Source organism: Sitophilus oryzae, unplaced genomic scaffold (genome assembly GCF_002938485.1).
Source record: "Sitophilus oryzae breed Bouriz unplaced genomic scaffold, Soryzae_2.0 scaffold_1178_pilon_pilon, whole genome shotgun sequence".
NCBI classification, from domain to species: Eukaryota; Metazoa; Arthropoda; class Insecta; order Coleoptera; family Curculionidae; genus Sitophilus; species Sitophilus oryzae.
This window is the reverse complement of record NW_022145813.1, coordinates 1,464,673-1,492,357: the sequence shown is the minus strand read 5'-3', so window position 1 is coordinate 1,492,357 and position 27,685 is coordinate 1,464,673. Positions and strand designations below refer to the sequence as shown.

The 27,685-nt window shown below is 31.1% G+C and overlaps 2 protein-coding genes across 5 annotated transcripts in view; one reads left to right on the top strand and one right to left on the bottom strand.

The window, feature by feature from the left end:
- Positions 1–27,685, top strand: part of LOC115890830 — a 253,104-nt gene that overhangs the window by 169,742 nt on the left and 55,677 nt on the right. The window lies entirely within an intron of this gene.
- On the bottom strand, positions 992–19,536 carry LOC115890852 (venom carboxylesterase-6-like). The gene is made up of 10 exons (XM_030911207.1): positions 19,303–19,536; positions 12,263–12,394; positions 11,911–12,082; positions 10,383–10,568; positions 9,045–9,250; positions 8,673–8,877; positions 5,612–5,778; positions 4,649–4,781; positions 1,278–1,410; positions 992–1,222 (listed from the first exon to the last, which is right to left on the bottom strand). Exons 1-10 carry the CDS (start codon positions 19,489–19,491, stop codon positions 1,036–1,038), a joined length of 1,710 nt encoding a protein of 569 aa, XP_030767067.1. The 5' UTR covers positions 19,492–19,536; the 3' UTR covers positions 992–1,035.

Sequence of the window (27,685 nt, the reverse complement as noted above, 5' to 3'; positions counted from 1 at the left end):
TTAGAATCCAAAAGTTTATTGTTTTATAAGCTAAATATTAGGCTTACTCTATGGATTCAACTGATTACTGCAAACTGTTGCTAGGATATTCTATTGTTACGGATTCCGTGGTTCCACTAATTTAAACTCACGATAAACTACTTAACGAATTTATTTTTCTCACTATTTACACACAGTTTGTACTATATAATTACAACACACAATAATTAACTATCTATAAAATTCCTTCGCCAAATTGTCACGATTTACAATTTAAAACGCGGTGTTTTCGAATTCCAAATTGTACCAACTGCCGATCGCGCGCCTTTATATACCCAACCAACTGTTTCTGGAAGTTTCTATTTCTAGAATTCTGTAGTATTTCTTTTACTTGCTAGTAAATTCTTTCCAATGTAGGCAACCAGCAATACGCGTTGCGGTTTAGTTTCTCGCTTCTCCGACAGATGGCGCCACCACCTTAACACTATTAATTAATTCGTTTTTTTTAGACATTGTGAATGATCGTAAACTAAAAAGTATAAAGTGTAATTGCAACCAGTAACTTATTCCACTAATTGCGACGTTCTTAATGAAGCTTTAAAAGCTACAATTTTTAAAATTATTTTCAAAAGGTACAGAGTGTCCCAAATAAATAAATATCAAAAGTAGTATTTTTTTAAAAGGTACATCCTGTATATTATTACATTTTTAGTTTCTACGATTAAAATAAAGATAAATTTGATTAAGGTTTACCGCACTTAAAAACCTTACCATTTTTGAAATATTTTTAAGATTTCGTGAAAATGCAGTAACAATTTTAATGCTTCATTTCTCTAGGCGGATGGAACTTAACAATGAATGAAAATTGTAATTAAGTACTTAATGGTAATGGCAGAATTGGGACATTTAGTTGTCGTTCAATATTAATTCGCAATTTATTTTCTGTCGTTCAGTTATTAAAAAAATGAATTAATTTATGGACCGGTTTGAAATTTAACCCACAAAACATTAGAAATTATTATTTTATTTATTGTATATTTAGTTCTTATTGACATTCTAATATGTTTCGTATGGTCTAACTCCATAGGTTTCGTAAAGATCTTTCCAGAAACTATATTTTTCCTTCTTGGGATCCTTTAGTATCTGCACATTTTCACCGATATCCAGGTATTGAAAATTCGATTCAGTAACCAAAGGCCAAGTCACGTTCTGTAAAATCGAATCTTCAGAAGGAGTTGGATTCCTGAAATATTTTTTGGATAATATTTATAATATAATTAAAGTTATGGTTTAATTACTTGTAGTATGCAAAATTAACCCATAATCTTACTATACGTTCGTGAACTAGTTGGTCATCTACAGGAAAATTTTTGGGGTTGTTTCTTTCAAATATGTAATTCCCTTCTTCTGTGTGAGTTACATTTCCAGAACCTGTATAAAAATATGGAATTAATAAATAATATAACAATGACTTATTTTATACTGTCCAGTGTAGTGTTTCTTATATTAGCAATTTGCAGCCGATAATAGATATTTACGGTATAAGTTCGGTAAATCACACAACTTTTACAGTATGAGTGAGATGTTTATGTATACAGGGTGTACCAATTTTCCTTGGACATACAATGTATTTTTGGAATCAAAATAAGTTTATTGGACACAATTTTACCTCTATAAAAAAGTGCTGCGTTTGTCCGTTAGAGGGCATCAAACTTTAAAAAAACTTTAACCCTTTTGACACTGCGGGGACATATACGTCCCAATAAAGATTCTATATAGACGAATATCAAAACTACGCTTTAAAATGCATTGGGATGGGATTATTCAGTGTGGCTCATGTCTTGCTCGCCGAGTTACATACCTTTTAATGTTTATGTTTACAATGGAACATTGCTAAGCAGCTCTATGTCGACAAGTACACGTGGCTGCTTGGAATTTTGGAGAAAAAACGTGTAAAATAGGTGTGTAAATTAGTGAAAATTACTAGCGATGGGAACTATCAAATGAATTAGACTATCGAATGGTTAATGAATGAATGATTTCAACTATCGAATGGTTTTATTCGAATAAAATCATTCATTCATTTGTAAACTAAAGCATATGTGACAACCTCGCCGTGCGACTAAATGGTTATCGTTGAGCCACGACTATCGAATGCTTTTGATAAATGAAATTTAGTATTCGTTTGATTTTTGTATGCGTCAGTGCATTATTGGTTCTTCCAAATTTTTATAACTTCGCCGTATAAATACTGTGCTATTTTTGCGTTTATTAAAATAGTTAAAATACTAAAATAGTAGTTATTTTTTAATTTTATTTATTGACGATTGTGTGCATGTGAAGGTGGTCAAAATTTTTCCGATAATTTGTGTGGTTTTCCGTAGTCCGATCTTTCAATTATTTAATTTTATATGGTATATGGTCTAGTTTTTAATGGGAAATTTTGAGAAGTAGCAATTTTTAAGAGAGATGAGATGAACTTACAATTAATTTTAAAAATACATATTTGTATTTTAGATGTTTTAATAATATGAATTAGTTGAACTTAATAATTATATTTAAGTAATGTTGTTAAATAAATGGGGGGTTATCGAACTCAAACTATGGGGTGAGAAAATTAAAATGAAAGTTTTACACGTGCCAATTTAAAAAAAAAGTTAACGATGTTTGTATTTTGTTTATGGTAATTCTCTTACATGTAGTTTTTTGCGAAGAAATATTTCATTTATTTTTTAAAGTAAATGCCAGTAAAAGTAAATATAATTTTTAGTAATATAAAGCACCTAATATAAATAATTTTGATTTCTAATTTTTTATTTATATTTTCCTTCCATTACACCGCATGCTTAGAAAATTAATAAATGTTTATATTTCATGATTTTAAAATTTGTTGTTAATATAGCAAATTAGTTCTGTAATTATTATTATTTAATAAACCAACGTTGCCAAAAATTTAGAGACTATATTATTTTTAAATAGGATCTAATATAAATAATTTTGACATCTAATTTGTTGTTTATATTTTGCTACTACTTAAAAAATATTTATATTAAATGATTTTAAATTTTGTTGTTAATAGGTATAACAAATTATTACTGTTATTATTATTTATTAAACCAGTCTTTGCTTAAAAACATTAAAAATCATTTTCCTACATCCAAAATAACAAGTATTATTGCAGTGTAACAACAGAATATTAATAAAAAAAATGCAGAATATATAGACATACTATCCCTAACTAACTAAAGCCAAACAATAATATTCTTTGCTAATATCAACTAATACCAAAATATGGCAACAGCGCCCTTCATAATGTATTTTCTATGTAAATACTAGCACCTCAATAAAAAAAATAATGTGTCCTTATCTATATCTGACTCCGCAAAAAAATCAAAGATGTCGGCTTCTTTCATAGCATTGCCACCGACCGCTGTCGGGTTTCTCGGAAAGAAACCTACGTCGCCGGGCGACAACTAAAATTCAGTTAATATTTTATTATAATCGATCCTGACGAATAAATGAATGAATTTTATAAATGAATGGTTTTTGCTGCCGAATTACTAGAATACAATATTTCAAGGCAGATGACGGATCTATTCGATAATTTTTATCCGAATAGTTTTCAACGAATGTTTTCTTACTAACTATCGAATTATTCGAATGAATTGCAACTATCGAATGTTTCGATAGTATTCATTCGATAGTTCCCACTTCTAAAAATTACTATGAAATAATGCTCTACCAACAGTATGAGCAAAAGATAAGTATATAAGTTTTGTACGATAGTTACATGAAAAAAATGTGTGGCTGGGATGCATTTGTCCCACAGTGTTATAATGCAGGATATATTTATCCCTGCAGTGTTGTAACGCGGGATATACTTATCCCTGCAGTATGTACAGTTATGTGGCTGGGACCAAACAATGCTACCCAACAATTAATTTGAGCAGTAAAAACCGAAAAATATTCAATTTCGGCACTGTCTTTGTCGGTGGTTTTGTCGGCAACGGCGGGACATAGGAATTAAGAGTCTGTGTACTTCCAACTGACTTCGGAAATACTATATTTACTACTGGAAACATTGTCAATTGTCAGGTAGTAATATAAAATTTGAATTTCGTTCAGAATGCTTTGGGATATCAGTGCAACGCAACTGTTTATGTTCTAATTTAATTTACGTGAAAGTCGAATCAGGATAATTGTTCACTGAGATAGAAAGAATGTTTTTGTGGCAATATTTTGAACAAAAATCATATACCTACACCCCTATAACTTTTTTTATTTTTTTAGACAAAAAAGCGAGATACATATGTGACATAAATTAGGATTGATTGACGTATTCAATTGCTTTCGGACACTTCCTATTTCACCGGAAATGACTACAACTTTTGATTTTTAAATGGCACCCTCGGTATTTTTTTTTACTTTATTTGATAGAAAATGACACTCTGAATAGAATAACATATGTTAACTTTGACATTTTCGCATATGGCTTATTTGAAATTGTAACATGCGGTTCATAATTAAAATACAATTTTTTTTAAGTGAGAAATCTTGTTTTTTTATCTGAAAATTTAAAAAACTTATAGGGGTGAGCCACTTTTGGGACGCACCCGGTATAAGAAAATGAACCCGCACAGAGATATAAACCATAAGTCATGTTTATTACCTGGATATCGGTGATCACTATTTCCTCCCATGTCTCCAGAATACGAAAATATATAAAAATAAACATCTGTATACTGAGATTGTAATTCGGCATGGCTAATTAGCGATTTCTGGAAATTTTGGTCTGTGTAGTACTGAAAGAAAAATAATTTTATTACTTTTTCAAGGAGTAGTATGTCTCTAATCTCTAATCAGTTTTATTTATTCTTATTACAACGTCTCAAAAGTGGCCCCTCTCTATAACTTTTTTATTTTTTCAGATAAAAAAACCAGATTTGGTATGTTAGTATATGACATAAATTAGGATTGATTGACGTTTTAAGTTATTTTCGATCAGTTCCTGTTTCACCGGAAATGACTACAATTTTTGATTTTTAAATGGCATCCATGGTATTTTTTTACTTTATTCGATAGAAAATTACACTCTGAATAGAATGACATATCATATGTCAACTTTTGACATTTTCGCATATGGTTTTTTTGAAATTGTAACATGCGATTCATAACGACAGTTTGACTCGAAATACCAAGTGTGTGGTACCAAATTATTCGTAAAAAATGCTTTTTTCAAATATGCTAATGAGCCACACTCGTTCCATTTGAAAACATTGAGATATGATTAAAAATATGACTTGGGCATTTATTTTTCCGCGGCTCCTTGATTAAAAATTGGTGTTTTTAACACAACCATGGCATAGATTGAAATTTAAAATATGTTTTTTAAGCGAATATATCAAAAGTTGACACATGATATGCCAGTGTCATTTTCTATCGAATAAAATAAAAAATTACCGAGGGTGCCATTTAAAAATCAAAAGTCATAGCCATTTCCGGTGAATAATTTATGTCATATACTAACATACCAGGTCTCGTTTTTTATCTGAAAAAATAAAAAAGTTATAGAGGTAAGCCACACTTTTGAGACCACCCGGTGTATCCATATAATATTTCTAAAATATCTTACTTGAATACCACTAAGTAAGTTGTCCTGCATATCGCCATTGGGTGAATAGATATTTTTTATTTCATCTCCAATCTTGGATTTCGTTTGGTCATCTGCCACATGCATACCTTGAGGTACTAGCAGTGCATGATCAAGATCGTACATTGATAAGGTGTATTGAAGATGAGCTGCAAATGTTTTTGATAAAAGAAAACCAGTCTGTTGTTAAAGACTTGTTAAGAAAGTATACCACCCGGTTTATATTAAAAACAAATGCGGTAATCTTTAAATCAATGCATATCTTGAGGTACTAGAAGTGCATGATCGAGATCGTATACTGATAAGGTGTATTGAAGATGAGCTGCAAATGTTTTTGATAAAAAAAATCAGTCTGTTGTTAAAGACTTGTTAAGAAAGTATACCACCCTGTTTATATTAAAAACAAATGCGGTAATCTTTAAATCAATGCATACCTTGAGGTACTAGAAGTGCATGATCGAGATCGTACACTGATAAGGTGTACTGAAGATGAGCTGCAAATGTTTTTGATAAAAAAAATCAGTCTGTTGTTAAAGACTTGTTAAGAAAGTATACCACCCTGTTTATATTAAAAACAAATGCGGTAATCTTTAAATCTGGGTATTCAATAAATCAAACAATTCATCATCATAAAACATATTTGTTTTTGAATAAATAAAATTAATTGAAGTGTATTGGTACTAGCAGTGCATGATCGAGATCGTACACTGATAAGGTGTATTGAAGATGAGCTGCAAATGTTTTGATAAAAAAATCAGTCTGTTGTTAAAGACTTGTTAAGAAAGTATACCACCCTGTTTATATTAAAAACAAATGCGGTAATCTTTAAATCTGGGTATTCAATAAATCAAACAATTCATCATCATAAAACATATTTGTTTTTGAATAAATAAAATTAATTGAAGTGTATTGGTACTAGCAGTGCATGATCGAGATCGTACACTGATAAGGTGTATTGAAGATGAGCTGCAAATGTTTTTGATAAAAAAAATCAGTCTGTTGTTAAAGACTTGTTAAGAAAGTATACCACCCTGTTTATATTAAAAACAAATGCGGTAATCTTTAAATCTGGGTATTCAATAAATCAAACAATTCATCATCATAAAACATATTTGTTTTTGAATAAATAAAATTAATTGAAGTGTATGTACTCATTCATTAGCTATAAAAGAATGCCACCTACTTTATGTAGGCAGACATACTGTAATAGCTGTGTTATTACTGTATTGCAAAGAGAACAATTGAAAATGTAATCTTTAGCAATGTATACACGATAGATGCATAAAATGCATGAGTAAAAACGCATATTTATGAAGACATACACATCAGTAACTTTAGAGAAATAAGTACACATAGAGGTGAGCTAAACATAGTAATTAATAATTAACTAGCAATAAAAAAATCATTCATTAATATAGTTGTGATATAAAAGCGTATTTTTAGTGTCAAATATTCTAATTAAAAAATATAAACTAAATACAGGATCCACTCTTCATCCACTCACACTTTTTTGGTACTCCCTGTACAAGTGTACTTTTAGTTATCGTAATCAAGGGCCCGATTTTTAAATTCATTGTTGCCAACCAAGGGCATATTCGGCGCCGTGCTGACTAACTGGAATTTAAATTTCGCGCTGGAGATTCAGGTGGTAGTTCTACTATAAGAAATGTCATTTATTTATTTGTTTCCTGACATTGTCATTCGTTTTGACACTTTAGTTTTGTATTACAACTTTTTGGTTTAAATAAAATAGTGTTGTGATACTTTAAGCTTGAAAATGTTTACTAGCAGACCTTGCAGTCGAACATTATTCTTTTTAGAACCTCTTTTAGTGTGAAGTGTACAAGATAGCTTAACAGCCGTAAAAAACTCATCGCAACTTTCTTAGAATAAAATAAATACCAGTTAAAGTACTTGCACTTATTTCTGGGACACCCTGTATAGTGATATTACATTACATTCCATTACACATTAAGGATATTTATTTATACTCCATGTTTACTAATTTTTCTGAAGCTACCATAACGTTTGGCCCTGATTGCTTCGTGCTATTTTACGAAATAGTACGATAAATACAGGGTGTCTCAGAAATAAGTGCAAGTATTTTAACTGGTAGTATAGTTCAACCCCAGAAACACGCCTATGAGGTTTTTTTTCGCAAAAAAAAAATTTTGTAAATTCGAAATTTTTTGAAAAACTTTTTGTAATTTTTTTTAGTTTTTAGTTAAAAACATAATTTCTTAAATTATCAAGGCAACATACTATGTATTACATTAAATTTACAAGAAAGAAAATCCAGAAAAGATCCAGTGGTTCTCAAAATTTTAGCAAAAAATCATTTTTTTTTTGGAAATTTTCAAAGTAAAATAACTCGATAAAAAAGATAAAGAGAAAATGTGTTTCTTTTATCGAGATCTACCACCCCTTAAAATACATGCACTTATTTCTGGGACACTCTGTATAAGCCCGTGTTATAAAAATTAGTTCCCACGTTTCCTGAAATACACCGAGACGCGCCGTGATTGGTTGTTTGTTTTCAGTTTATAATCATCTGCTGATGATGCTAACATGGTTAGCGAAACGCGCGTCCAGTGTCAAAGTAAAAGTGTTTTGGTGTATTGTGGTGATTTAGTGTTTTATTTTGCTGTGTAACACCAAAGGTTCCAACCCTCAACTGTAATGTTTGTTTTTTATTATTAATCTCGGTCTATTTGGTTCTATTTCGAGAAACGTGGGAACTAATTTTTATAACACGGGCTTATATTTGAGTTCACTTCTGAAAGTATTTCCAGAAATGTTTTGCTAAATGTTTCACTAAATATTTTCAGAAATATTTCGTAAAACATTTCGGGGATAGTGTAGGGGATGTTTATAACTGGTAAGACTGTATTACGTGAACATTTTTGTCATGAATTCAGAACCGTTAAATCATGAATCTTTATGGTCCTGGCAAAGATATTGGAACACACTCAACAAATTAATTATTGTATTATTATCGGTCCCTAAATAAAAAATTAAGTATGTTAATTAAAATAGGTCTTACTGTCGTAACTCATTAATCCTTCCTCCGAACAAGTTCCAATTAAAATCGGAACTTGATTAAAACTTCCGGATGCAAAAGCTTCGTAGGGATTAGTAATTAGAAAGGCTCCATCGTGGACAACTTCGACTACGGGCGCATAGAAAAATCCTTGTTGTAATTGTCCGTTGAGGATGCCAGTCACACCAGGCTCAACATAAGGTTCAGCCTGGAAAAGGTAATACGTGTTTTATACAGTTCTGTATATGTCGGCGTCATATACTGAAATCCGTCATTCCCTGAAATGTCTAGTCATTTCATGTATTCCCAGCCAAAAAGCGTTACTCTTATATCTTGTCCATCACTGACTTTAGCGTTAAAATATAAATAATTTACCCAGTCGGTATAGTTTCTTGACGCATCATCAATAGCTTTAGCGTCTACGGTTTGTAGGTAGGACAGAAGCTGTTGAGAGTCTCTGTTCTCATCGAATTGGGAATCGATGAAACTAGCCGTTTTATAGGTGATTTCGGTTTGGTTCCTTTGAAAAGCCCATGGGCACAGGGCCGTTCCAGATTCCAGTATCGCTGCAGTATATAAACCTAAAAAAGAATTATTCGAATTTTATACATTTTTTTTGTTTGAGTTATACCGTGCCGACAACTCTTACTTTTGGATCGGTAGTTACATGTGTGGAAGTAAATCGCATAGGGATCTTATTAAGTTGGAGTGAGAGAAGTGAGACGGTGTGCTGTTGCGGCGTTGTCACATTTCTCCGGTACGCCTTTCCCTATCAAGTAAAATCACGATCGCAAACCGCTTATTTTTAAGTTTTTTTTTCGAAAAGATAACTAGATAAAATCATTAGATATGTTTTTGGGCATTTGAAATGGAATTATAAGGATATCGTTAAGGTATCCATATTTTTTATAACGAGAAAACGACAGTAATCGCGATAATTTAAAAACTCTTTTTTATCACATAACATGCGATAACTCAAGAACCACTTTAGATATTAAAACTTTTTTTGAAGTTCGGATTTTTTACAAGATGTTTAAATAAGAAAAATTCAATAGGCTTGTTTTTTAGGCAAAAAATTAAAAAAAAAACATCTATTTACTTTTAGTGCATAACAATTTTCAGCAATCGTGTAATTTTTTTATTTGTAAAGATTTTCGCATACTGTCTGCGAAGAAAATATAACAAAAATATTAAGAAAGTTTTTGAAAAAAACTACAATCAATTGTTTCTAATGGATTTCGAGATATCGATTTTTGAATTTCGGAGTTCTAATAGCGCGACCACTGCCAAACACCAACTCAATTCCATTTATTTCTACAAAAAGTTCAAGTGTTTCTAACTTGCACTTAAAAATTTATAAGCTATAAGGAAAATTACAACGACTCGTTAATAAATAAACAAATAAAGTATCACGAGACGTAATTAAATCGTAAAGCTAAACGCATGATATACATACATACTACATTCTCTAGAATTTTAAGTACTGATTGGGTCGACCGGTCGACCGCGACGAATCTGCTGTATACCCTTTTACGTCTCTTAGCAATGTGCACAGATTCTCGGGTAATTTGACAACGTTTTTACTGTTCTCTCTTTCTTCACTACTTTATAAACGCATTATACTCTTCTTAAACACGGAAATCTCGACTCAAAACTAACCTTTGCCAGCCCTTAGTATGGATTTTCTTACCATAATCAGTTATATTTTCTTACCTTTGGAACTAGCACTCAAAAGTTGATATGCTACGGAAGCTCCCCCAGCAGACTCTCCAAAAATGGTAACTTTGCTGGTATCTCCTCCAAAATATGCAATATTATTTTGTACCCATTTCAAAGCTAAAGTCTGGTCTTTTAGTCCGGCATTTCCAGGAATAACTGTGTCACCAGTTGAGAAGAAACCTATAAAATCGTACTAGATCATACAGGGTGTATTTTACAAGTGTGGGCAATAAGGCTGTTAAGTTCCACACAAAAGCTTGCTTGCCTATGTGTAACACGTAGCCACTCCCACAAATGCCATTAAAATTTTGTTGTATCTGTTATTACTATACATTTTTGTACAAGAAGAAGCCAGATCTGTCATGCGTAGGTTAATTCATGATCAGCCAACCATCAACCATGAAGCTAATCGAAGAGCTGAAAGCAGATGGCTAGAATTCTGTAACCTTGACATAAAACCGTTACGTTTTCAAAGCGGTAAGCGAAAGTATTCGTTTAGTAGAACGCCAAGCAGTCGGTTTTGGTTTCTTATTGCCATGCGAATCGTTTTCTGGATACACGTTGAGCATATTGGTAGCATAGCATATTGGTAGCATAGCAATTTCTCAGGTATCTGATTACTAATGGTCAAATGTGGATAAAACGATGAAAAATGTCAATGTTACTTGAATTTCATAACCTATTGTTGAGTTCTGTCAACCTATTTTTCTATGGTATAGGCTTCTGTGGTATAGGCTGTTAGTAAGAAGTTTCACTTCAAATATACGCACATTGTGCACACCATAGATAAAGGAAATAAATTTAGATTGGAATGCCCGTCAAAATTTTGGGTCGCGACCGTTGTACGCGATCTGGCGCTGCTATAGCGGTTGCTAAGAACAACCGCAAACAAAAACAGAAATAATTTTCTCTTGTCCATATCTCTTGTCAAAGTCAGAATCTTCAAAAATTACAAAATCTTTCAAAATCTAAACCGCTCTCATTGAAAAAAATCCGAAAAGTGTTTAACGCGTCCATTTTCAAAGTAATTATTGCTATCTTGTGAGTTTAATTTAAGTTTTATTTACTCAAACCCGTGATAATTGTGAAAAAGTGGCATTAAAAACTTAAAAAGCTGTGCTGTGAACTGTGAACTGCAAAAACCATCGTGGATCGTGGCATAACGTCGGTTTCCAATGTTTCATAGGTATTTCATACATGTCCTTATATAAAATAAAGTTTCTTGTATGCAACCACACTGTATTTTATTTATAAAATTAAAAGAAAATAATAATAATTTTGAATAAACAATATTTGGCGATATAATTCCGGAAAAAGCCGAACCGCTCCGAAATGTTCAAAAGCTTTGGGTCGCGATTGTTGCAAGAATAGCGCCAAATAGTGTTTACATTGTCCTTATGGGCACGCTCCAATTTAAACTTGTCTCATTTATCTATGGTGGGCGCATACAATTTTTTTCCAAATAGTGGGCCACCATTATCTAAAATGTTTCTGAAGGATATTTATTTTTCTAATTGTTTACCGAATGGTCCCAATCTGTAATTAATGCTGACCATAACGACTTTGCTGTCCATTAGATAACCAGGTCCAATCCCACCCGTATAACTTTTGGTCTGACCAGATCCCCAATAAAATCCACCTCCGTGTATGTAGACCATTACTGGATATTTTTCATTATCATCGTTTAATGGATTCTACAAAATAAATCTTGAAAACTCATTTTTTTCCATTAAAAAATAAAATATTTTAATTTTTGTTAGAGTTATATGACGGAATACAAAGTAAATGTAAAGAATAAAAAAACAACCACAAAAACTGCTGTAAAAACGCAGTTTTAGGGAATTTAGTTTATTTTAAGAACTAACTATACTTACGATAGGTGTGTAGACACTCAATGTTAAGCAGTCTTCATCTTCATCCGAAGAGTCTACGTTTACCTGGTAGCAAATATTCTTCTCATATGTTGCGTCATACACGTCAGTCCAAGGATCTACTGGAACAGGGGCCTACAAAAACGTTATACGGGTATTAAGATATTCTTTGGTTATACATAACCAGAACACGGTATTTTAATCTTTATTGTAATTAGTGATTAGAAACTATATTTGATACCAATTAAACTTTTAGTTACGTAATCGAAGACGCGATTTTTAAATTCATTGTTGCCAACCATACCAACATATTCGTCGCCGGGCTGACTAACTGGAATTTAAATTTCCCGCTGGAGATTCAGGTGGTAGCTCTGCTGTAAAAAATGTCAAGTTGCCACATTTATTTATTTATTTCCTGACATTGCCATTCGTTTTGACACTTTAGTTTTGTATTATGAGTTTGTGGGTTAAATGAATTGTGTTGTGTTGTGATACTTGTTTAGTGCGAAATGGATACAAGATAGCGTAAAAAAACCATTGCAATTTTATTAGAATATTTAAAACTGGAAAGCGGTAGTAATAGCCCTTTATGTCTGTTAAGTGCTGTTAAGGAGGTGGATTTTGTCGATGTAAATAATAACTGTTTATATATTTATAATTAATTTATTTTTGTTTCCTAAAATATTTTGATTAAATGAAAATATGTAAAAGTGAGCAACGCTGTGGCGGTCAAGTCATACTAAAGACTACAAAATTAGAGAGAATTTAGTAATGTTCATTATAGGTATTGTGCATCTGAAATGAAAAATCTAATACCTCTAACTGTATCAAAAAAATGTAATAAAACTAACTGGGTAATATAATTAAATTAACGAAAAACACGACAATTAGGCTAAAGAGAAGGAAATAACAAGCAAAACATAGAAATATGGCTTCCTCTCTGCGCCAGTCCTAATTATATTTACACTCACAAAATGGAAAGCAACAGGGGGGTTTGCTTTTAGTGCTATTTTATGTTTCATTTTAGTGTGATGGAATATTATATTAGGGCATAATAATAGCTTGAACATAACCTATATAAAAACCGGAATAAAAACTTTACAGAGATCATCTCTACAGAGTGCCTCTCCTGGGACATTTTACACCTGCACAATTTAGTGTTTTGTTTTGCTGTTGCAACACCAAAACTTCCAACCTCCAACTGCAAACTTAATTATAGTTTATACAGGGTGTCCCAATATTACGTGGAGAGAGAACTACTACGTATTTTTGGAATCAAAATAAGTTCATTGGACACAATTTACCTCTATACAAAAGTGCTTCGTTTGTCCGCTAGAGGGTAATGTTGAGTGGTAATCCGATTTTTATGATTATTGTCAGTGTGAAGATAAATTTATTGGCATTATTTTTTATTATTTTAATGGCTTATATTCTTCGGTTAGGTGGGTTTATACCGGGGTAAATGAAAACGTTGTTTTTTGCAATAAATTCAAAACACCCTATGGAAAAAATGAGATGGGCATTTTGGATAAAAAAAAACTTTCCTGTAATCTTAGATGTATTCCTAACATTTCATTTTTTGAATTATCCCATTATCTCTATTCTTTTATGAGCTACACATTTTTAAGTAAAGTATTGATTTCAGAGATTCTTTTATTGACAAAAACAATAATGTTATAATAATTTTAATAGCGTGTATGTTTACCTCTCGCAGCAATAAACGGCTCAAGGTCGTCGTATCGAATGAATAAGGGTAGTTATTCTTTCTTGATCTATAGCTTCATGAATATTATATACAGGGTGGCGCACCTCATTCGCCTCGGTTGATTATACGAAAACGGAAAGATGTAGAAACAAAATATTTTATGAGTATATGTGGGGAGGCAATGTGCACAATTTAAAATTATTTTGAAATATACAGGGTGTTTCAGAACTAAAATCCATACCAAAGTTATATTTTTTCTTATGTTATTATATATATATATATATATATATATATATATATATATATATATATATATATATATATATATATATATATATATATATATATATATATATATATATATATATATATATATATATATATATATGAAATGAACAAAATTCTTACAGCTTTAGTGTATATTAATAAATAATATTTTCTTGCCTTTAGCTGTGTATTTTCTAATTTCGAAAAAATCGAAAGTAGAGTAAATTAAAATAATAAAAAAAGTAAAAGATAATTGTTTTTGCTTGTCGTAAAGGGAACCAAGCTCCACTCAACAACCGGTTTCTGGGCCTACCCTTCATCAGGTGGGCTGTCCAGGGGCTGGTTCTCACCAGTTGAAACAAAACTTCTTCTACAGACGATGACGATGTCAATGGTGAGATATTAGTGCATCTCCCGTCAAAAGATGGTAAAGAGCGTTTTTCGGCCCGCTCAAATATATGAAATGAACAAAATTCTTACAGCTTTAGTGTATATTAATAAATAATATTTTTAAATTAGAAAAAATACACAGCTAAAGGCAAGAAAATATTATTTATTAATATACACTAAAGCTGTAAGAATTTTGTTCATTTCATATATTTGAGCGGGCCGAAAAACGCTCTTTACCATCTTTTGACGGGAGATGCACTAATATCTCACCGACATTTTACGACATCGTCTGTAGATATAGAAGAAGTTTTGCTTGCCGTATCGGTGAGAACCAGCCCCTGGACAGCCCACCTGATGAAGGGTAGGCCCAGAAACCGGTTGTGGGAGTGGAGCTTGGTTCCCCTTTACGACAAGCAAAAACAATTTTTACTTTTTATTTATTTATTTTTCTCTACTTTCGATTTTTCGAAATTAGAAAAAATACACAAAGGCTAAAAATATTATTTATTATATATATATATATATATATATATATATATATATATATATATATATATATATATATATATATATATATATATATATATATATATATATATATATATATTAATATATATATTAATTTTTGGATTCGTGGGGCCAAAAAAGGCATTTATTATAAGGGTCAAACATGTTTAAAATTTTTGGTTTTTGAAATATTTAAATTTGCATGCTACAATAGAATAGATTATTAACACCCTGTACATTACTTTTCAGAATTAATTCTTGTGCTGAGTTTAAAGGTAAAGAAATAAACTTTACTGAAAAATTGCTTTGCTTCCTTAAATTTATACAGGGGTATCAAAAATTGCTGATCTGTTTTAAGGATTTATTTTATATAAAAACTTCATTATTTCAAATACAACACCTTGTATTTTTTAAAATAAGCCGAAGCAGATTCAAATGCTCTTTCAAACTATATTTGGGTTTCCTATACCTATCTAGCTCAGATTTTGAATAAAAAGCCATTTTTAAATAAAATTGCAATCAAGATGGCTGCGGTCGCCATGGCAATTTTCTATTGACAGTTAGTAACTATTTTCAAAGTCGACATTAGTTTATGGACATTATTATTTATAATTTATAATAGTTTACTTGGATTTACCTACAATAATTTAATAAATAAGTATTCATTATTTTATCTAGAAAAATAAAGCAGTATCTGCTGGCGGAACGAATGGATAGCCATGTAAAAAAGTCAAGTTTCAAGTCAATTCTCAAGTTAATTAATTTTTCTACCTGAAACTTAGTTTAATAGGTATATTTGTTCTATTTTTTACAATAACCATTGTTACGTTTTGAATGTAAACTCATAATATAATAGTGTTTTTTGTTTAATAAAAGCCAGTGTCCAAAAATCACCAGAAAATAGGCTTTTTCAAAAAATTTTCACTATTTCACCAAGTGGGGTCGAAAATCACCAGATCTGGTGAAATTTCACCAGACCTGGCAGCACTGGCCTGGGGGCCTCGCTCTTCTTCGGCTACCGCCGCAATGCGACGATGTATGGAGACGGCGCAGTTGCCACGTATAGCACAAATAATTAGAGACTGCGCAGTTGCCACGTATAGCACAAATAATTATTCACAAATACATATTTAATACATATGGTTTATTAAACAATAGTTAAGGTAAATTAAATAAAAGTAAACTGGTATAAATATAAATAAGTCCATAAACTATTTTCAATTTTGGAAATAGCTGTCAATAGAGAAGCTGCCATGACGATACTAGCCCTCTTGTTTGCCATTTTATTAAAAAATTGCTCTTTATTCAAAATCTGATCTAGATAGGTCTAGGAAACCCTAATATAGTTTGAAAGAGCATTTGAATCTGATTCGATTTATTATAAAAAATACAGGGTGTTGTATTTGAAATAAGAAAGTTTTTATGTAAAATAAATCCTTAAATTAAATCAGCAATTTTTGATACCCCTGTATAAATTTAAGGAAGTAATAACATTTTCTAGTAAAGTTTATTTCCTTACCTTTAAACTCAGCACAAGAATTAATTCTGAAAAGTCCTGTACAGGGTGTTAATATATTCTATTGTAGCATGCAAATTTAAATATCTTTAAATATCTCAAAAACCAAAGATTTTAAACATATTTAACCCTTATAATAAATGCCTTTTTTTGGGCCCACAAATCCAAAAATGAAATAAAATACGGTGTGGTCCATAACAAAAAATATTACTTTGGTATGGATCTTAGTTCTGAAACACCCTGTATATTTCAAAATAATTTTAAATTGTGCACATTGCCTCCCCACATACACCCATAAAATATTTTGTTTCTACATCTTTCCGTTTTCGTATAATCAACCGAGGCGAATGAGGTGCGCCACCCTGTATTCATGATGAATATCAAGCTATAGATCAAGAAAATCCTTTACAAGAGCTAAGAAGGAATCTCCGTTTTTGCTAGCCATAGCTCTTGTAAAGTTTGTGGTGGAATAGGACGACGAAGAACAGCTCTTTAGTTCATCGCACGAATGTTCGATTGGGTTTAGGTCGGGACTAAAAGGATGCCATTCCAGTCTTCGTAGTCCAACCTCATCCAGGTACTTGTTAATTACTCATACTCCTAAGCCCACGGCCACACAGAAAGCGTTTTTTGCGTTTTTAGCGTGAAGCGTCTTTAGCGACTAAAACAAAATAACAGGATTATATAGGAGTGGCCACACCAAAAGCGTGTAGCTGTCGGCGTGTCTCGCAAAAAACGCAAATGAAAACAAATCAGTTTGTTTTCTGTAGCGTCTTTAGCGTTTTCTAAGATGAGACCCGGTCATAGGCGGACGTTATATTTAATAATACAATAAAAATAAATTAAATAGTATGCATTTTTTTCATTTTAGGGTATTATCTAAAAATATTTTTATAAAGAATATCTACTGTTTACGAAGATTCTATTAAATTCAAAAATTTGAAGGAAATGTTTATGTTGAAAAAGTAATAAATTAAAGGAATATTTTCTTACGCGTAAAAAATATTTTTTTTTCTATGCGTAAAAAGTGTTTTTTTCTGTGTAAAAAAAGTTTTTTTTAACAGAAACAAATAGTTTTTGACGCGTAAAAAATAGTTTTTTACGTGTAACAAATAATTTTTTTACACGTAAAAATTTTTTTTGGGGTAAAAGAGTTTTTTACTAGAAACAATAAGTTTTTGACGCGTAAAAATTACTTTTTTACGTGTAACAAATAGTTTTTTATACGTAAAAAATATTTTTTTTGCGTAAGAAAGGTTTTCTACCAGAAACAATAAGTTTCTGACGCGTAAAAAAATAGTTTTTACGTGTAACAAATAGATTTTAACACGTAACAAAATGTTTTATACGCGTAAAAAATAGTTTTCTACCAGTAACAAATACTTTTATACGCGTACAAAAAATAGTTTTTTACGTGTACAGTTTTATTCTGTAAAATAATAAAAATAGTTTTTTACGTGTAACAAATGTTTTTTACACGTAATAATTTGATTCACTTTTACAAAATTTGTATTAAAACATTAATATTTTCGATAAACACGTGGACTGCTCACAAATACACGTCGCGTCACTACGTATTTCTAAGCCGTTAACACGTTTCGTTACAACGAGCTCGTGTGTTACGGCCGTCTCACTAGCTCGTATGTCACGGCCTTGAATTTTTACTTCCAGCACGCGTAAAGAAGTTTCACTCCAAAATGTTTCATAAATCACGTCCTAAAATTGCATTAGCAACTAGAAATATTTACTATTCTATTATATAATTATAATTATTTCTTATATTATATTATAATAATTATAACAAGTACTGACCACAAACAATACAAGATAAAAAAACTATAAACATATAAACTAAAATTCGTAAAATAAATAGCAAATAATAGTTATTATTATTTTTACACACACCACTGGCACTAGCTTGTGTTTGTCTCCGAATATATGCCCCGGCCCGTCCACAATTCAATCCCAGCATCTTCGATCTTCGTCTCTTCAACGTTAACGGCGCCGATCTCGCCTATCCCTTTCTCACAGGATTGATTGTTGGACGGGCCGGGAATCCACGAGCTTGCGACGTTACTAATTGACATCTTGATAGAAACTGCAACAACCTGCCGCGTCTTTTGCGTGTTTTTAATGGACACAAATCGAAAAAAGCGCTTAAAACGGTAAAATCGCAAAAAGCGCTCGAGACGCAAAAAACGCAAAACGCTAAAAACGCTTTCTGTGTGGCCGTGGGCTAACTCGTTATCCCGCGCAACGTGGGGCCTGTCATTATCATGCATCAGTATAAACTGATTTCCAATGAAAGGAGCAAATAGAACGACAACTTCTGGGAGGACATCCTCAATATAACGGTGGGCATTGAGAGCTCCATTTTCAACAAATTTAAGATTGCAAAAATATCAGTACTTTATTTAAAAATGTATAGCTCATAAAAGAATAAAGGTAATAGGATAATTCAAAAAATGAAATGTTAGGAATACCTACATCTAAGATTACAGGAAAGTGAAACATCAAACTTAGTCAAAATTTTAGGATGGCGGAATTTTGTGCCGGGGAGTTTATAAAGACTATCATTGTCAATTAAGAAGAGGTAAAACTATACTTGCGTCTAAAAAATTAATATTCAGAAATTAAATATTGTTTGTGTAAATTTACCTGAAATCTTAATATTCCAGTGGGAGCTTTGGCATATCTAATGGAGTAAAATGCATAATACGTGTTACCGGCAATACTCCATGTTTCTACTCCTTTAACTTGACCATCTGCAATTTGTATTGTTAAATTCTCAGCTGAAATATGCCCCACAACAAACAACACAAACACTATAAGACATTTAAAAACCATTTCGAACAGTGTCACAGTGAATAATGTGGTGCTTTGGAGAATCACCTACTTAAATCCTAATAATATAATCTGAAGTGTTTTTAATGTATATACCAGGAGTACTCAAGTACTAAATTTTTTATCAAATGATATAGCAAAACAAACAAAATAGTGAACATAACATATTACTTTTTATGTTAAATTGTCTTAACAATTTATTTGTAAGAGCACTAAAATTCACTTATTTAAATAGTTGAATTTTATTAGGTTATTCTTCTTCAAAGTATAACATGATGATCACAATACATAAAGAAAAGTTCAGGTATTTATTAACGAAAGATTTATCGTATGCATTTATTTTTCGAATTATACAGGGTGAGTCTTAAATAAGTGCAAATATTTTCAGGACTGGTAGAACTCGATAAAAGAAACATATTTTCCATTAACCGTTTTTCAAATTAATCCAAGATAACCGAGTTATTTTACTTTGAAAATTTCCAAAAAAAAACGATATTTTGCTTAAATTTTGGGAACCACTGGATCTTTTCTGGGTTTTCTTTCTTGTAAATTTTATCTACTACTAGCGTGTACCCGCGACTTCGTTCGCGTCGAATTAATCATTTGTAATGGTGATGATAAAGCAAAGCAAGAATTTTCATTAACATACAAACTGGATAAAAAATTTTCACATTTAGGTCAGCATGAGAAAAAACAATATAGCGATATTATTATATAACTTGCTAATATTTGCGGGGTAGTTTCATCTCGTTGGAATTTGACTTTCGAAAAATCCGTTTGCCAAAAATAAGCTTTTTACGTCAAGCACTTTAAGCAGAATCGTGGTTAATCAATTACCCAACTTTTTGGAACACCCTGTATGATTTTTTAAAAAATTTCTTTTCATTTATGTAAAAAAACAAATTATGTTTGTGCAAGCGTTTTCCCGAAAGACTAACCGTTTTTTAAATAACAAATATTGTAATATTTGAGGGGCGTTTTCACCCTCTTGGAATTTGAGATTCTAGAAACCTGTGCTTATCAAACCTCTACACCACACACAGTCAATCCGTTTGCCAAAAATCAGCTTTAAACGTCAAGCAGTTTAAGCAGAATCGTGATTACTCAATGGTCATATTTTATGAAACACCCTGAAAAAATTTTTAAAAAATCTTAAAATATGTAAAACAACAAAAAGAAATATACGTGTTTAAGAGTTTTTCCGAAAAACTCACCGGTTTTTAAATAAAAAATATTTTGATGTTTGAGGGGTGGTTTCCCCCCTTAGAATTAGAGTTTCGAAAAATCCTTTCTTATCGAACCTCTACACCTTAAAGTCAATCCGTTTTCCAAAAATCAGCTTTTTACGTCAAGCGCTTTAAGCAGGATCGTGATTAATCAATGACCAGACTTTTCGAAACACCCTGTATACGTTTTTAAAAAATCTTAAAATATGTAAAAAAACAAAATAAAATATACGTGTTTAAGCGTTTTTTCGGAAACTTGGCCGTTTTTTAAATAAAAAATATTGTAATATTTGAGGGGTGGTTTCGCCCCCTTGGAACTGGAATTTCGAAAAATCCTTTCTTATCGAACCTCTACACCCTAGAATCAACATGTATGCCAAAATTGAGCTTCTTACGTTGAGTAGGTTGGTTTAAGCAGGATCGTGATTAATTAGTGTGTCAGTCACTTAAGGATTTTATATACCCCGCTGGCAAGCGAACCTTTAGGTCGGCGTTTACATGTATAGAAGTGAATCGTTATGGCAATCTAGTAAGTCGGAGTGAGCAAAAATACGAAGTATTTATTACATAACTACTTAATCTGATGCTAGATTCCATGCGAGTGGGAAAATACTCGCCTTCTGTCTTTATTCAGTATATCTTATTTTACTAAGCGTGTTGGCCGTACTCTTCGTACACATGAAAACCGGCACCCAAGACCAGAAATGCCGACCCTTAGTATTAGTATAGATCTATTTTGCCATATCATCAAGAAATTATGTTTTTAACTAAAAAATTGTGTGTGCACTATGTGCGCATATTTGAACAGCTATTAAATTGGAGGATTTGAAAGATATATATATATATATATATATTATGAATGCTTATATATATATATATATATATATATATATATATATATATATATATATATAATATATATATATATATATATATATATATATATATACTAGCATGTAACCGCGACTTCGTTCACGTCGAATTAATCATTTGTAATTTGTAATGGTGATATGATAAAGCAAAAAGCAAGAATTTCCATTAACATACAAACTGGAGCAGAATCGGTTAATCAATTACCTAATTTTTGGAACACCCTGTATGATTTTTACAAAATTTCAAAATATGTAAAAAACAAAATAAATTATACGTGTCCAAGCGTTTTCCCGAAAGACTAACTGTTTTTTAAATAACAAATATTGTAATATTTGAGGGGCGTTTTCACCCTGTTGGAATTTGAGATTCGAGAAACCCCTCCTTATCGAACCTCTACACCCCACAGTCAATCCGTTTGCCAAAATCAGCTTTAAACGTCAAGCAGTTTAAGCAGAATCGTGATTACTCAATGGTTCTATTTTATGAGACACCTTGTATAATTTTTTAAAAAATTTTAATATATGTAAAACAACAAAATAAAATATACGTGTTTAAGAGTTTTTCCGAAAAACTCACCGGATTTTAAATAAAATATATTCTAATATTTGAGGGGTGGTTTCACCCCCTTAGAATTCGAGTTTGGAAAAATCCCCTCTTATCGAACCTCTACACGCTAAAGTCAATCCGTTTTCCAAAATTAGCTTTTACGTCAAGCGCTTTAAGCATGATCGTGATTAATCAATGACCAGATTTTTTCGAAACACCCTGTATACATTTTTTTAAAAATCTTAAAATATGTAAAAAACAAAATAAAATATACGTGTTCAAGCGTTTTTTCGGAAACTTGATCGTTTTTAAATAAAAATATGGTAATACTTGCGGGGTGGTTTCACCCCTTGGAACTGGGATTTCGAAAATCCTTTCTTATCGAACCACTACACCTTAGAATCAACCTGTATGCCAAAATTGAGCTTCTTACGTTGAGTGGTTTGAGCAGGATCGTGATTAATCAGTGAGTCACTTTAAGAATTTTATATATTAGTATAGATTATTTGAGGGGCGTTTTCACCCTCTTGGAATTTGAGATTCGAGAAACCCCTTCTTATCGAACCTCTACACCCCACAGTCAATCCGTTTGCCAAAATCAGCTTTAAACGTCAAGCAGTTTAAGCAGAATCGTGATTACTCAATGACCATATTTTATGAAACACCCTGTATACATTTTTAAAAAATCTTAAAATATGTAAAACAACAAAATAAAATAAACGTGTTTAAGAGTTTTCGGAAAAACTCACCGGTTTTTAAATAAAAATATTCTAATATTTAAGGGGTGGTTTCACCCCTTAGAATTCGAGTTTCGAAAAATCCTTTCTTATCGAACCTCTACACCCTAAAGTCAATCCGTTTTCCAAAAAATCAGCTTTTTAAGTCAAGCGCTTTATGCAGGATCGTGATTAATCATTGACCAGATTTTTCGAAACACCCTGTATACATTTTTAAAAATCTTAAAATATGTAAAAAAGAAAATAAAATATACGTGTTTAAGCGTTTTTCGGAAACTTGACCGTTTTTAAATAAAAAATATTGTAATATTCCACCCCCTTTTTACACCCCTAGGGGATGAATTTTAAAAAATCCTTTCTTATCTCACGTAAACATCATAAAAGGAACCCCTGTGCAAAATTTCAGCTTTCTAGGGTCAAGGGTTTGGTCTGGGCGTTGATGAGTCAGTATCAGTCAGGACAGTCAGATTTATATATATATATATATATATATATATATATATATATATATATTTTATGAATGCTTTTTATCAACTTCATATAAATTAGAGTTAATATAAAACCGTATACTATTCTAGCTTTATAATTTTATGTTTTTTTAATTTTTATTAAATAACAATAATTCTATCACTCGGCCGGATTGCCTGGCAGCTGTGGTCATTAAACCAAAATACTACTACATCTCTCTCTGACATAATAAAGAGCACTAACTGCTACTAACCAACAATTTGTTTTGTGTAATCTGTTTTTGTTTAAATGTTTTGTTCATTATTCATGTTGGGGATTTAATTTTAAATTAATTTTAATCGTTGAGCAACCAGTATTTTTTTAATTCTTTTGCATAATCAAAATTGTCAGTAATTGTAATTTTACATAACCAAATTGTCCTCTAAATCGCTGTCTTTTTTAGACAGATGTCACTTGTCTTGTGATTATTCAATTCATTATTCGAATTCTCAGAATGTTGTTACCAAAAGTTTCATCTTAAATTAAAATTTTAGTCAATCACAATTGTTTATCTCCATCATTTACCGGATTAATAATACAGAAATTACAGTTCAGTTAAAACAATTCATTATTTATAGTGATTTACAGTAATTTTATTAAATTATACAAATATTCTCGTTGATTATTGGTTTGAACTAAATATGACAGTATCCTCCAATGAAAATGCGAGTTACTAACTCTAAATTCTAATTCTGAGGTGGAAAATGAGCGCTAGATGTTTTACCTAGACCGTTATTCAGAAGCTACAAGCATATCGATGAAAATTGGTACAGATCGTTGGCTCAGTGTTGCCACAAGCTTATTTTTCATCGGAGTAGATTATCACGAGATATCGGGGTTAAATTGTTTCACAAAGGGGTAGATCTACCCCCCGAATGGGGTAGCTGTGACAACACTGCCACTATCATTTTTCCTCTCCCTAGCTAGCCCGTCACGGCCGTCTCGCGGCTGTCATTCAAGACCATGTGTCACGGCTTTGATTTTTTACTCCCAACGCGCTTAAAGAAGTTTCCAAATTTTTTTTCAAAAAATTATAAATTCGTCTAGATTACAGGGATATTACTGAATTTATTTCAAATAATAATAATAAACAACGCTTTATTGCACAAAAAGCCAAAATAGCTTCATCGATAAAGCATTATTTACAAAACAAACAAAGGCACAAAAAATATACAAATAATAAAAAATATCATACAATACAAATCAATTAAAAAAAAATAATGTCATTAAAATTACAAATAAAAGATACATGGACATTGCAGAACACAAAAAAAGGCGTTATCAATAAAATTTTACAATAGAAAAATTGTAAATGGATGTATAATTATGGAAGTTATAAAATATTAAATATTAAATACTAGACCTTTAACCAGTGTGTGAGATGATCAAAATTTTAAAATTCAAAATTGTTCATGATTAAACATCAACAAAAAAGTCGTTTACCGCATATATAGGACTCTCTCCAGTAAGTATGATTTCAGAGCTTTGCGAAATGCGGGAAAGAATGAAAGTGACTCGATATTCAAAGGCAGATGATTGTACATTTTATTGGCATTGTACAGTATTGAGCCTTTAACTAGTTCTGAGCTCGGGGTTGGCAGATAAAGATCGTGCTCCGGCATTCCTAAGTGGATAGTTGTGAGATGGCCTTTCGGGAATAGCTTACGGATTAAGCAAACGGGTTCAAAAATGAATAAAGAAGGAAGAGTCAGTATTTTGAATTTTTTAAAGAAATTCTGGCAGTGAATTCTACTGTTCAGTCCCAATAAACATCGGACTGCTCTCTTTTGAAGTTTGAAAATACTGTTAAGGTGTATGTGCATATACGTATTACTTTTTACAAATATACTCAGGGTTCCCTATTTAACCCCGTGTGCAATTTCTATGCCGTAAGAAAAAGACAACATAACCCAGCTCCATATTAAAACTGCATAAGTCTATTTCACCCGGATATGGATTGAACTGCGATTGCGCCAAACTCCGATTGATTGTTGTTTTAGTTCTGTTTGGATTACTTTTTATTTGTGCGCGTAAAAGAGTGATTTTGTTTAGTTCATTGTTTCCAACTATTTTTTGATATTTTTCCAACTCCATGATAATGTGTTATAAATAATAAAAATATAAATAAAATTGAAGGTTAGGGGAAATGTCAGTCAACCACTTCCCTTTAAAAACATCGACCAGTGCCTTCTATTAAAAGAACAGCCTACGGGCGAGATTTATGACGTCACGCTAGTTAGATATAACGGATTAATAAATATGTTGTAGAATACATGGAAAACATAATCATTCCTCAGACTTTTGGTTTGTATTTTAAAAATGATATAGTTTACATGAAATATACATAATATACAGTTAATAACTACAACGTATATACCTATTTATAGTAATAAATACTTTGGCAAATTAACTATAAACCATACAAATGCAGCAAATGTTTTACAATATACAAATAATGTATAGGTACATAAGATATTGGGTAAAATGAAATATATTTTACATTTTAGGGTTTGAAAATCGATCTAATTTAACAAAAAACATTCAATATCTACTAATAGTGATGTATTATTATTTGCATTCACAAAATTTATATGTATATTTTGCAAGTATCAATGTTCGAAAAATTATATTTACAAATAATACAATATTATCTAAAAAAAGGCGTCAGCGATGGCTATGAAATGAAGATCGCTGGCATTTTATATATAAAATTATTCTAAAATTTTTTATTTAACTTGGGATTTTTTTAGGTGCGGGAAAAACGCTGATTTAAGTTTTCATTTGGGTTTTCATTATTTTTATTTGGTTTAAAATAACGTTTCGGCTAATTATAGCCTTCATCAGTGTTGTGTCATATGAGAAAAATAGTGTCGAATATAATCCAAAAAATTACATATACAATATAATTCACACCTCATAATGTTTACTGCAATTAATAAACTAATATAAACTTATCAAAAGATGACCACATATTTTTTAAAATTATTATTCTTAACACTAAAATTATCTACATTGACAATGGAGTACGCAGTAAACATTATGTGCGTGGTGTGAATATTTTATATGTAATTTTTGGATTATATTCGACACTATTTTTTTCATATGACACAACACTGATGAAGGCTATAATGTTTAACCGAAACGTTTTTTTAAACCAAATAAAAATAATGAAAAACAAAATGAAAATTTAATCAGCGTTTTCCCGAACCTAAATCCCAAGAAAATAAAAAAATTAGAATATTTAGAAACAAGGTTCAAGAATATCAAATTTTCCAAGATTGTAAAATTCTAGTTAATTATTTTATGTGTACAGTTATTTAGGGAATGTCATCGATGTTCATTTCCAAGCCAACTAGACGCCGATTTTTTTCGATGATATGGTATAATTCTTACGTAAAATGTAAATAACATTAGACCAATTAAAACAAAGAAATATGAATTTCTTAGTATTTTTAGTAACACCTTTATTCTTAAAACTTAATTTTGTATTATGCAAATATACCAATTTTATTGTTATTTTATTCATATTGTATTCAGCCATCACTTAAATATTTGATATTAATTTGGTATTATAAATAATCAACACTATTCATTAAAAATTACTGAACCAATATATGTTATGCTTGACATACATTATATATTATCAAACAAAAACACATTCTTCTTTTAAACTGTATCAGTCTTGTCTTTACAAAAATCTTTTTTAAAATTTGAACTCAAAATAATAATCTTTTTCATGATCTTTAATACACATATTCTTTATTTTTCCCTAGATCATAATACCTACTTACGTGTTTGAATCTATCGAAGCTGAACCAACATACCAACAACACTTGGAGTGGAGATTCCACCAATATGAATAAAATAAACATAATTGTCCAGTTTTCATTAATACCATCATGGGAGAATGTTTTAAATTTATTAAAGATATTTTCAATAGAATTCTCTTGATTTATAACCCGTACCCACTTTTCTTGCTCTTCCGGATACTTTAGGCTGCCTAGTATAACTATCCTTTCCACCAGACCAGGAACACAACAAAGATGAGGCATAGCACCAAAAACACACTCCACTTAAGCTTTATTGATGAATTGTTAGAGTCTTAAAAAACACACACAAAAATCACGATAAGTAAAAATGTATGGGCACTTTTAGGTCAAATCACTTACACAACGTGTAATTTTTCAATTTTTCTATTTTTTTATGCGAAACCGAGAGTGACCATATATCTGGTAGTAGTTTCTGTCACTTAAACACCAAAATAATTAGTTTTTTGCACTACAATAATAAATAATACCAAAAATCAAA